The sequence below is a fragment of the Plecotus auritus genome (assembly GCF_963455305.1).
Source record: "Plecotus auritus genome assembly, chromosome: 7".
Lineage (NCBI taxonomy): Eukaryota > Metazoa > Chordata > Mammalia > Chiroptera > Vespertilionidae > Plecotus > Plecotus auritus.
The window spans coordinates 10,577,702-10,589,198 of record NC_137774.1 but is presented as its reverse complement, the minus strand read 5'-3'; the positions used below and the strand labels follow the sequence as shown (position 1 = coordinate 10,589,198).

At 40.9% G+C, this 11,497-nt stretch overlaps 1 protein-coding gene across 2 annotated transcripts in view; it reads right to left on the bottom strand.

Moving 5' to 3' along the window:
- Nucleotides 1-426: 426 nt before the first annotated feature.
- The window catches only part of KPNB1 (karyopherin subunit beta 1), a gene marked incomplete at its 3' end in the record, with an annotated part of 30,091 nt that continues 19,020 nt past the window's right edge, over nucleotides 427-11,497 (bottom strand). The window contains exons 13-22 of one of the 2 annotated variants that reach the window (XM_080680379.1): nucleotides 11,308-11,455; nucleotides 10,643-10,714; nucleotides 8,864-9,008; nucleotides 7,657-7,739; nucleotides 6,589-6,696; nucleotides 6,113-6,256; nucleotides 5,892-5,997; nucleotides 5,189-5,303; nucleotides 4,147-4,308; nucleotides 427-3,434 (exon numbers count right to left, since the gene is read on the bottom strand). In XM_080680379.1, the coding sequence (XP_080536505.1) occupies nucleotide 3,434; nucleotides 4,147-4,308; nucleotides 5,189-5,303; nucleotides 5,892-5,997; nucleotides 6,113-6,256; nucleotides 6,589-6,696; nucleotides 7,657-7,739; nucleotides 8,864-9,008; nucleotides 10,643-10,714; nucleotides 11,308-11,455 (1,084 nt within the window). Of the gene's footprint in view, nucleotides 3,435-4,142; nucleotides 4,309-5,188; nucleotides 5,304-5,891; nucleotides 5,998-6,112; nucleotides 6,257-6,588; nucleotides 6,697-7,656; nucleotides 7,740-8,863; nucleotides 9,009-10,642; nucleotides 10,715-11,307; nucleotides 11,456-11,497 lie in introns of those variants that run through there. The other variant, XM_080680378.1, reaches the window with a different exon arrangement.

Here is an 11,497-nt window from a genome sequence, read left to right as displayed (position 1 = left end):
CAGGGTGAAGGCAAGGACCCAGTTCCTAAATCCCAAGTTAGTGTTTTTCTCTCTACAAGTTTCTGGAGCAAAAGTGGAAGTAGAAATTAAATACATGTTGCAACCTAAGTAAAAAGCCAATCTTTATGATGAGCCTTTTAGCAGCCCAGCTCATTAACCTGGAAAATATGCACGAGGCCAATCTTCAGCAGTTTCACTCTCTCCAAACAGACACCTCCTCCATGTAGTACCTTCGCACTACCTCATTTGTGGGAATGTTTTTATTTCCCACTACATTATGTACAGTCCATTTTTAAGACAGATGTGTCTGTCCTTCCTCTCCCAAACTCACACACACGCCACCACCACACGTTCTGGCTTCTTTCAAACCATTCATTTCACCTCCAAGGTGACACCATCTGGAACCAAAAATGAAGCGGCAAAATGTTGAAAATAAAAATAAAGCGGACTTTATTTAGAAGATAAAGGTGGTGGTATCAGTTTTGGTTAATAAAGTTGGGCTCAAGTGTTTTAACAGGTCTTCAATGCCATCACAGACTGGCATGCCAAGGGCATTTTAAATGCCAATTACAGATTGAAGTTGTTTCGAAAACCAAGATGCTATCAAAAGCTGATGGAGTTTGGATTTCTCTTAAAGTCAGACTAACACACTTCTTAAATATGAGTGACTAGATTACTTGGTTCTGAAAGTGAAACACTACACTGAGCAATTCCCCTCCCTTTCTCCACAAGTCCCTAAGGCAGCATCACAGTTGCCTCTTGACAGCCAACATTTCAACAGAGGGGAGCTGAGGGGAACTGGAAAAATGAAAAGCAAAATTAATAAATGTAATTGTAATTGATATAGGCAGCTGCCACTGTGGCAAACCAAAGCCTAGTCCGATGTCCATTTTCTTCACATTTGCACTGACATCTTCCCACGCAGACGGTAACTACATTCTTGAAGGAATGTGCCAAGACTAGGGTGGGGAAGGCCCAGACAAGAGTGGATAGAATGTATTTTGCATCCAGTTGCCTTAGGTGGTACAACTGATTAAGGACAAATACCCAGACTATGGAATACCCACTAGCCAAAGGTAACTAGATTAAATGCATAACCAGTGCAGAATAACTGCGAGGCACCAAGACCACAATCCAACCAGCCCATTCTCCTCCTCTCCATCACTGAATGGATCTGGGAGAAAGCATTAATAACAGCACTTGTCAACTGCTTCCCTGGAACAAAATGACAAAACACACGCAAGGTTTTGTTTTCATTATGGTTCTTGGTGTACTTTATTCTCCTGCTGTCTAGCTAAGCAGCCCACACAGGACAGAAATGGGTAGCACTGAGGAATGATCATTTTTCTCTCCCCAATATTCCTGCCGCATCCCTAAGCCTTGACCAAACCCTGTCTACCAGGAATGGTTAGTATACCCTCTCCCTCAAGGAACAACTAAAATTTACACAAGGCATTAGAGGGCCAGGTCTCTTCTTAGGGCTTAAGAGCTGGTGCACTCTATTCACAATGGAGCGTCTTTTCTTCAAATACCTGGATTTATTTTTTGTACACTGGTTCATAGATCGGCACTTGACTTTGAACCTGGCACCAAAAGGCACAATATCTGATACCCTGTACAAGAGCTATTAGAGATGCTGCCATATGGATGGGCAAAACCGAGCCAAACCCACATATGAATGGAAGGCTTGGACAGGGAGGGGGAAATGGCAGAGAAATACATAAGCCCCTATTTTTTGCTAGAATGAAAATGAAAGTGGGAATTTTAAGGTCTTGTTTTTCAATCCTCCAAATACTAGGAAGCATTTAAAAATCTTCCTTGGTGTTTTTGAAAGCAGCATATTCAAAACGCCAGCAAAAACTCCTCTAATAACTGCAAAACCAGAAGAGGATCAAAGCTCACCCACATCCCTTATTGCTGAAAGATTCTAAAACCCAAATTCAGGGTGCCCTGTTCCCTGTGTAAAGGGAACATAATTAAGTCTGATTTATGGTTATCACAGCACATCACACTTTTAAAAAAATATTAAAGCGTGTGACCAGGGGAATGTTTGACACCATTTTATTAATCTTCAACTTCAGTGGAAAAATATAACCTTTTTCAAGTGCCACTTTCATCACAAGAGTTCTAGTCTAAGTATATGTATACTTATATATTCTTTTGTTGGTGGTGGTTAGTTGGTTTTGAAGTGCAGCAAGAGACCAATACCGCATTGCAGTCAATCAAATAAGAGAACAGAAGGCCAAGCAGTTTCCAAATGGTTATTTTATCAGATTGTTTGAACATTAAATTTATCCTTGTTTGCAATCCAAAAGTTACCTGAAGTTTGCTGTATGTGTGTGTGTTTACTTTATTGTGTATTTGTTTCTAAACTCTTTGGCACAATTTTCTGGGGGTGTTCAGACTGCCTTGATACACATCAGAAGAGAACGTTTCTTTTGTGCTGCCAATCTGAGCATTTAAATTTTGTTTTTTTTGGGGGGTTGTGGCTTTCTTTTGTTTTTGAAGTCTGCATTCTTTATTTGTAACAATTGTATTTTTATTTTTCTATATCATCTAACTCCAGAGTTTTCTTTTTCTCCCCCCTCCCTCCAATTCTACATTCACAGTTGAACCATATTATTAGGAAAGGCGCCTTGATGAGATAGATCAGAATGGGAGCTCTGAACATTCGTCAGTGTTTTCCCTAGAATTAAAAAACAAAACAAAACAAAAAATGAAACCTAAAGAGCATCCCCCCCCCCTTTACATCTCTTGTGCTGCATCAGTAGACAGAACTTCTGTTAGTTTTATGAAATGCAATGTCTAACCCCTTTTTTCTGGGAAAAAGAAACTGCAATGACTTGAAGTTGAGAATGTGGATACCGCCTCATTCACACACACTCATTCTCAGACTGTAAGGAACCCCTCACCCTCCTTTTAGCCGGCACACATACAGTACCGTATGGCAAAGGTACACCAAAGGTGGGCTCGAGACCCAGGCTCCATCTTCCTTATCAGTAGCAAAGGCCAGGCTGCCTTTTACAACAAAGCACCACAGCTGAACCCAGTTCCTCCTCCTCCTCTCGCAAACTAGTCATTCCACTCACTCAACACCGGCCAAAAGACAGAAAAGCTAGTTCTAGCCTCTCCTGGGAAGAGACAGCTTTCTTTTGTAAGTAAGTAAATCCATCGGTTTTTCTCTCTTCCCAGATGGCCGACGTTATGGTTTTCTACGAAGTCAGTGCTTACTTAGCTCACTAACAGCACTGCTGTTGGCGGCTGCGGCTGCTGCTGTGGCAGGATTTTCAATGTGGTGTGTTTTCAAGCCTCACTCACTCATCCTCTCATTCCCAAACATTCAGCATCCGTGCACACTCCTCACTTCCGGGTTTTTCAAAAGATTGGAGATTTCCAGTGGGGGTCTCAGGTTATCATCCCAATGGTAACAAGATCTAAAAATAGATGGAAAAAAGGTCAATCTTTGAGATCACACACAGCTGGTAGAGCCAAACACCTCTGATTCCTACAATTGAGTGCTCAGAGGCCAGAACGGAATTTGTCAACTTTTCTAGGACTGATTATTTTTCTTCCCTTCCTATGTGCCATTTATTGGCACATCAGAAAGTGGAAGGGAAAGTAAAAAAAATTCAAAATAGCCAATTTTACTGGGATCTGTAAAGTAAAATAACTGAGTATGTGAGAGAAAAATAAATTAAAACTACATTGCCAAGCAGGGGTCAGACAACTCTGACTTTGGATATCTTCTGTAGAGCTAAGCAATGTCTAAACTATGGCAGTCAAGAAAGAAAAGGGCGAGGGGAAGGGAATAGAGAGTAGAAAAGAGAATTATGGGGAAATTCCATTATTGAGGACTTTATTAAGGCCCAAAATGTGGGCACTTCAGTGAATTCTAGTTATAAAAGTTCTGTTCTTCATCACCACGAGGAATCAAATATTTGGCTCAAGGCAAGACTGAGGCTGTCTGACCCTTCCACTAGTACAAAGCTTAGGAACAAAGGCCCTGCTCGGACGCACTTATAAAGGGAAACAGTACAAAACCAAATACCAATGAAAGGAAGTCTTTGTCAGAACAATCTAAATAAACGCCCGCCCCCTCCCCGCCAAGGAAGTACAAGGAAGAGGGCAGTAAAGACAAGCTCTTACCAAGCTTGGTTCTTCAGTTTCCTCAGTTCTTTTGTTGCCCATGTAGCAAGGGTTTTTGCTTTGTTAGTCTTCGATCTCCGTCCTTCAGTTAACAGTTCATGGATCATTGGCCTAGCTTCTACTAATTTCAGGACATCCTTCCCAAATGCTGTACATAAGTCCCTGGGCAAAATAAACACACCTGAAAACGAGCTCCTGAACTGATGTATCGAGCTCAATAATTACGTGTTGAGCCTCCGAAACCAGTGCTAAGCTAGCTATGGGTTTCTTCTATCATTTACTTTTTTAAACTGCAAGAAATCTTATAAATAAGTAAGTCTAACACCTGCCCTCAAAAGATGAAAAAACGAGGTCTAAAGAGGTAGAATGACTTACCAAAGTCAATCATTCCACCGCTATTTCACTCTAAAATCAGAACTAGAACCCAAGTCTTTGAGCTTCTCAAAACCAATGTTCTTTCTTTAAATGATGCTTCAGAAACCCTCAATTTATTGACCAACATCAGAATATGGGATGGACAGAGATCTAATGCTGCTTTTATACCTAATTCACTTCATAAGGAGTTCAGTGGGGAGAAATTAGAAATCTGGAGGGTCTGAAACGAGGCTAGAGCTAACGTCTTAAATGAATTATTATTTGTGAGAACTCAATACATGTTACCATGGATTCTATGAAAGAAACCTCCTCTGGCCCTGGCCGGCTTGGCTCAGTGGATAGAGCGTCAGCCTGGGAACTGAAGGGTCTTGGGTCCGATTCAGGTAGGGGGCGTGTGCCTGGGTTGTGAGTTCGATCCCCAGTAGGGGGCGTGCAGGAGGCAGCCGATCAATGATTCTCTTTCATCATTGATGTTTCCATCTCTCTCTCTCTCCCCTCCTCTCTGAAATCAATAAAATCAATCAATCAATCAATCAATCAATCTCCTCTGTACCAAAGTGGATAGTTACCATGTAGTCTACCCCCTTCCCCCGATTTTTTTTTTTACATGTCTTCTCACTTTCCACCAGAAGTTAAACTCAGCTATTAGAAGCCAGGTATAACCTACCCTATCAGTCCAGCAGCACAAGCTACTACTCCGTCTGTATGATCCTCATCCCCAGCAATGTGGTCAATGAAAGACAGAATAAATTCTACTCTGGGTTGTACGAGCATCACATCCGCTATAAAAGAAAGAGATGGTCTGATGAACTTGTCCCATATCTGGCAGGACTATACCCCATTTCAAAATTTCCAAATACTCTAATGCCATCAGGTAGGTGTCAGGCTGGAGAACTAGTTGAATATAATCATACCAAATTATTCTTTCTCAGGTTAACATGCCATTTCTCAAGTCAACAGAAAAAGCAGATATTCCTCTTCTATTAGGCTGATATAATACAGCAAAAACAAAGCCCATGATATTGAAGGGGTAAAAGACAAAAATCCCCCAATCACGCAATTCAGTTGCACAAGGAGGGTGTGTGTGTGTGGATCAACAACCGCCACTCAGGTTGGTGCAGATGCAATAGCCTTGCTATATCCCATCCCTTGCAATGCTCAAGAAATATGAGATAATGTAGCAAAGAAGGAGCAGAAATAATAAAAGTCTATACCTCCCCACAAAGCTCCTCTCTTCATTAGGGCACTGTCCCTCTTTCTTCCCTTCCTTTAAGCAATAGGTACTAGTCTACAAGTAAGCTACAGAATGAAAGACGCAGCCCATTTGACTAAGTGCACCCTGACTATGTAAGTTTGGTTGTATACTCAACGGTGTACGTTCTCCTGGTCTCCCTTTAATCCCTGGACAATTCCAGTATAGGCTTCCAAGCAGCTTTCCCTTAGTTCATTCAGATAATCCACCATGTCATAGTCTGACTGTAAGACACAAAGGGGAGAATTTCCATCATATTGATAATTTTTAGTTATGGTATGTTTGTCAAAGTTCTACTCCTCTAATCAGGGCTGGACTGAAAGATAGCTTTAAACTTACCTTGTCCACCTGGGCTTGGGAAGCCTGTTGAAGAGTATTCAATACAACCTCTAGGTATTTCTTAAACTCTCCACCAATAGCAAGGGCAATATCACCAAACACTGACAGAATCTGTGGCTTCACAGACCTGTGGACATTTTCATTCTGACAAGGAAAAATAACCAGGAAAAGCAAATTATTAAAAGTCACAATTTGTTCTACCCAAGACACAAACTCTTTAAAAAAAAAAAAAAAGCAACTATTAATACACACAACTTAACAATGGTTACCTCTGGATAGAGGGATTCTATGTTTACTTTTCCTTGGCATTGTACTGGTTTTCCTCTCCAAGTTTCACGTTAATATTATAATCTGACTCTAGAACTGTCTTGTGAAAATGAATAATTCCCTTCTTCATAAGCCCACAGCCACACTTTGGGGCCTGACGCCTCCCCAGAGGCTGGTGGACGGGTGTGTGTGGCACCTCACTCACTCACCCCCAAGTTTTCCAGCAGCAGTTGCATCACCTCGTCGCAGAAGGGCAGGATGCTGGACTGCAGCGCGCGGCACAGGTCTCCCACCAAGCCCACTGCTGCCAAGCAAACCTGCAGAGGAGCAAGGAGATGATTTCCCAACAGAAAAGACTGCCTGCAGGGAGGAGTCAAGCACTGTTTACCTAGCTGCTGGTCCTTTAACACTTGAACCTAGAGTCAAAGAAAAAAACATCCCTCCTCTGAGATGTGTTCATTTAATGAATATGGCAGAAAGAGAACTGAGACTATCAGAGATATCACTAAGAAAAAGACAACATTCACCAGGTTTGGTGGTGGTGGAGGCAGGTGGCTTGGGGAAAAAGAAAAGGCCTATTAGAGTACTACTCTGTTTTGGTGCAGCTAATATCCTGCTTCTCACCAACTAATTTTAGATCAGACACAAAGAGCAACAAATAAAAGAGCTCAATACTTGGGTCGATACACAGGGAAGAACTACCTGTGCTACAGGAAACCGAGTTTGTACCAGAATGACTATTAGGTATAAATGAGAATATAAATGTATTATAATTGATCCTTGAACGATGTGGGGGTTGGAGTTCCAATCCCAGTACAGTCCAAAATCCACATACAACTTTTTCACAACACTGGAGTATGCTGCAATGGCAACAGAAGGTGGCTATGAAATAATTACAGTAATAGTTCTGCTTTAGTTAATTTCAAACAATTATGATTTAATATTGCATCTTTATGTTTGTTTGCACTTCTCTTGACTGTCGCCATGTATCTGTTTGTGTATATAACTTTTGATAAAGTTTAACTCTTTATAACAGACGTATAATTTTGTGATAGTAAATGATAAAATAAACTACTATCTACATGTATTTTATGCATTCATGACACAACTAATTTTCTTTTAATTTTTCAGTATTTCTAGGCTACGTGATCCATGTCTGCAGGTTTTTTCAAACTGTTGCAAATCTCCAAAAAAAAATTTCAGCATATTAAAAAGTCTGCATACAAGTAGACCTGCACAGTTCAAAGGTCAACTATATTTTGAAATGTATTGCCTACCTGGTACTCAGCATAGTTTTTCAATCCAATGCCCAGGAAGGGTTTAAAGGCCTCCATGTACTTTAGGAATTCACCACCCAACACTGTAAAGAAACAAACTATTACCACCCCAGGATATCACAAAAGTGAGCAAAAATAACCATGCCAGCAGTCCCAAAATATATTCACTCCACTCACCAGGTTGGGTGAGTTAATTACTGACTATCATTAAGACATTAAGGCTGCCTCAGATAAACCAAATTTTAACTGCTGGAAAGGCCTAACTCCATGCCACATCGCCACAGATTAGGATTTCACTCTGGCTCAAACAACCAAGTGGTAGGGCCTCCTAGGAATGTCAAGGTTAATTTGAATTGGCTGAGCTAGCAATACTGCCTCTGGTCTACCTCTTCATCTGATTATAACATGTCCTCTTTGGAAGCCAGCTTACAACTGGGTCCCTAGGCAATTCCATTAAGGACTTACTTAAGCCAGTCAGGACAAGCAGACTGGGATTCATATCCAAATTAGCTACTCCAGGAGCCAAAATGAACCACTGTGCTCTGTTAGGGTGGTCACATGAGGCCAGACCAGTTAGGCACATGCTCTTTAAGCTACAAATAGGTTTGGTCCTCAGGAGAGTGGTTCTCAGGTACAAGCATCGCCTAAAGAAGCATTCCGGGTTTCTAAACTGCTCTTTAATGTATTTTTAATGACCCTTCAAAGAGTCTTAGGTCTGATGTGGCTTCTTCTAAGTCATGTAACAACCAGAAATTCCAAGAACTCACTCATTGTTTTATTCCATCCCATACCAGGCACTAAGATGTGTCAACCTGAGTCTAAAGCATTACAACCCAAACCAGGAGGTAACAAGTTCCAGGAAAGAAAATAGAAACCTTTGCTTCCTCTATCCTTGATAGAAGCCAAACCTCAATCATCAAGTAGACTTTCAGGGAGAAAAGAAACCCAATACACATTAGGTAGATAACAGTTTCCCCCCAAAAGATTGCCAATCTGATTTGCAAACTGGCTCCCTATTTACTTCAAGGAGAATAAGTGGCAAGGCAGTCATGCACAATTTTACAATTACGTTTAATTTAACTTTGAACTGACTCATGCCGCAATAAATGAGAAAACAGGACTATGCTTTCCACAGTAAAAAATTCTTCATGGCCATTGTAGCTCTTGCCTTCTAAAAACATTCCCTGCCTGATTTCGGCTCACTGACCTTCCACTAGTGTGCTAACTGCCATTAGAGCATCCTCTTGAACTCCTCCTGACCCAGCTGTGCTTTGGAACATTCTTAACAGGGAAGCCATGACGACATCAGAGATCTGCAAAGCATCTTGATGTTGCACTTTCCGGAGAACATTCTGTGAAATGAACAAGAGTTCAGGATCTGTTGATTCCAAACCCTCAAATCAGAACACTATACTTAAAAAAAAAATAAAAAAAATAAAAAAAATAAAAAAATGAATTAAGTCCCTTGAAATTTTTTCTTAAAGAAGCCAAATATACTGCCCTGGCTGGCATGGTTCAGTGGTTAGAGCGTCAGCCTGCAAACTAGGTGGGGTGCGTGTGGGAGACAGTCAAATCCGATGTTTCTCTCTCTCTCCCTCCGTTTCTTTCCACTCTCTCTGAAAAAGCAATGTAAAATATATCCTCAGGTCAGGATAAATATAAAAGGCCAAATATACCTTTTATGTGCTAATGTTTTGACAGTGCAAATCACTTGCAACATGCATTCTAATATCCCTTCTATTTCCCAATTCATAACACACACGATGATCTTCCATGGTGCATAAAACCAACTCTTTATGTCTGACAAACCCATCAGCAGCTTCCATATTCCAGTCTTATTACTTGCGCTTTAAAGAACATGTCATATAGTACTTACTCCTAAAACAACAATAACAACAACTCTTCATATATCCTAATGGTCAAGAAACAGTCTTGATAAAATGAAGCTAACCTGACTTTTCCTAATTTAATATTCTGCCAACTTCCCTCCTTAACCTTTGTTTCAACTAATGTTACTGAATAATTCCTGTATTTGTCTGATGAATAAGGAAACACCTCTTAACAGTCATGCTTTAAAAAAGTAAGTTTGGCACAGCCAGCATGGCTCAGTGTTTGAGCGTCAACCTATGAACCAGGAGGTCATGGTTCGATTCCCGGTCAGGGCACATGCCTGGGTTGCAGGCTCAATCCCCAGTGCGGGGCATACAGGAGACAGCTGATCAGTGCTTCCCTTTCATCATTGATGTTTCTATCTCTGTCTCCCTCTCCCTTCCTCTCTGAAACCAATAAAAACGTATTTTAAAAAAATTAACTTTGGAGTAAGAGAGGGGAGTTCACAGATAAGGTTACCTAGTAAGCATCACTCAATACTAAAATCTAGTGCCCACCTAAGCATCGGGCAAGTTCCAGGGTTTTCCTGTTCTTTAGTAAAAAACCCTCAGCCACTGCATGACTTGTCATGAGGAGTGACATTTTAATTATCCCGGCTTTTCAGAAAACAGCTACTGTCAACACTAGGTATTAACTCAAGGTATGAAGGTAGAAACTCAAGGCTTTATTTTTAGCTGGTGAATTACAGCTGGGAACCAAATCTGCTGGGCTACACTTGGACAACCAATGAAAACCAAAGACTAAAAGTTGCCCCAACACTTAAACAGCTGTAAAGAAGCATTCTTATCAGTCTGTTGAGACCTTGCTTTCAGGTGTATCCTGTTCAACTCAAACTCATAAATTCAAATAAACAAAAAACACTGTATAGCAGGAAGGATCATCATAAACTGAGCAGTTTTCTTCCCTACAGTGTGCAGAAGACAAATGTCATCTTTATGAACAGAGAAAGGAAAATGAAAAATTATTCTGCCAATCCTTCTGAGAAGAGTTTCTCATAAGCACCATCTACAGCATTTCAGAGTTCAGGGTGTACATAAACTTGTTATCCTGGGAAATGATTCTCTTCCCTGGAGAGTGTGATACGGCACCATCATACCTGAAGAGTTGCACAGAGTAAAGACTGAAGGTCATTGAACTGGATCCTGTCAGATGTGCTCTGGATATGTGACTACAAGGAAAAAAAGATCATCAGGTTCTGAATAAACACTTTTTAAAGAGGCTCTAAAGTCCCTCAATGTTTCCATTTTCGCTGGGTTTGCCAGGACCATTAAATAAGCTTTCCTGATGCTAATGTAGGAAAGTAAATAAAATGTAACACATGTGCCCGGGGTCAGTAGCTCAGTTGGTTGAAGCAGCAGCCTCCAACTGGTGGTTGGTGGACCACTGGTGGTCCGTGAGGTCCAAAAGGTTGACGACTGCTGGGTTAGAGTGTTCTCCCAATACTCCAAGGTTGTGGGTTTGATTCCAGGTCAGGGCACTTACAAGAAGGAACCAATGAATACATAAGTGGAACAATAATTTGATGTTGGTCTCTCCCACAAATCAATCAATAAAAACAAACAAAAAACCCCAAACACATTTATGGGTAAACTGTGACAAGCAATGCAAACTTTAAATTACAACACTTTTTTGCATAAGCATTACATCTTTCTGAGAAAATATACACTTAAACACCGAAAAGAAAGAACAGCCTGGAAAGCAAAGCTGTGTTAGAAGTACTGCACCCTTTCTGCCAACAGCCAGGAATGCCCTAAGTCTCACCTCCATCTGAAGTACTTGTTGAAGTCGCTCCATGATGACTAGAGTAGTTTTCTGAACTGCAGGGTAACAATCCTTGGCACTGTTTTTCACAATTTCCATCAGAGATTCATATGCAGAACTCCTCAGATTGTTCTGGTGTCCATCAGGTCTGCAAGCAAAAAACAGCAAAAATCTTAAAGTCCCAATTGAG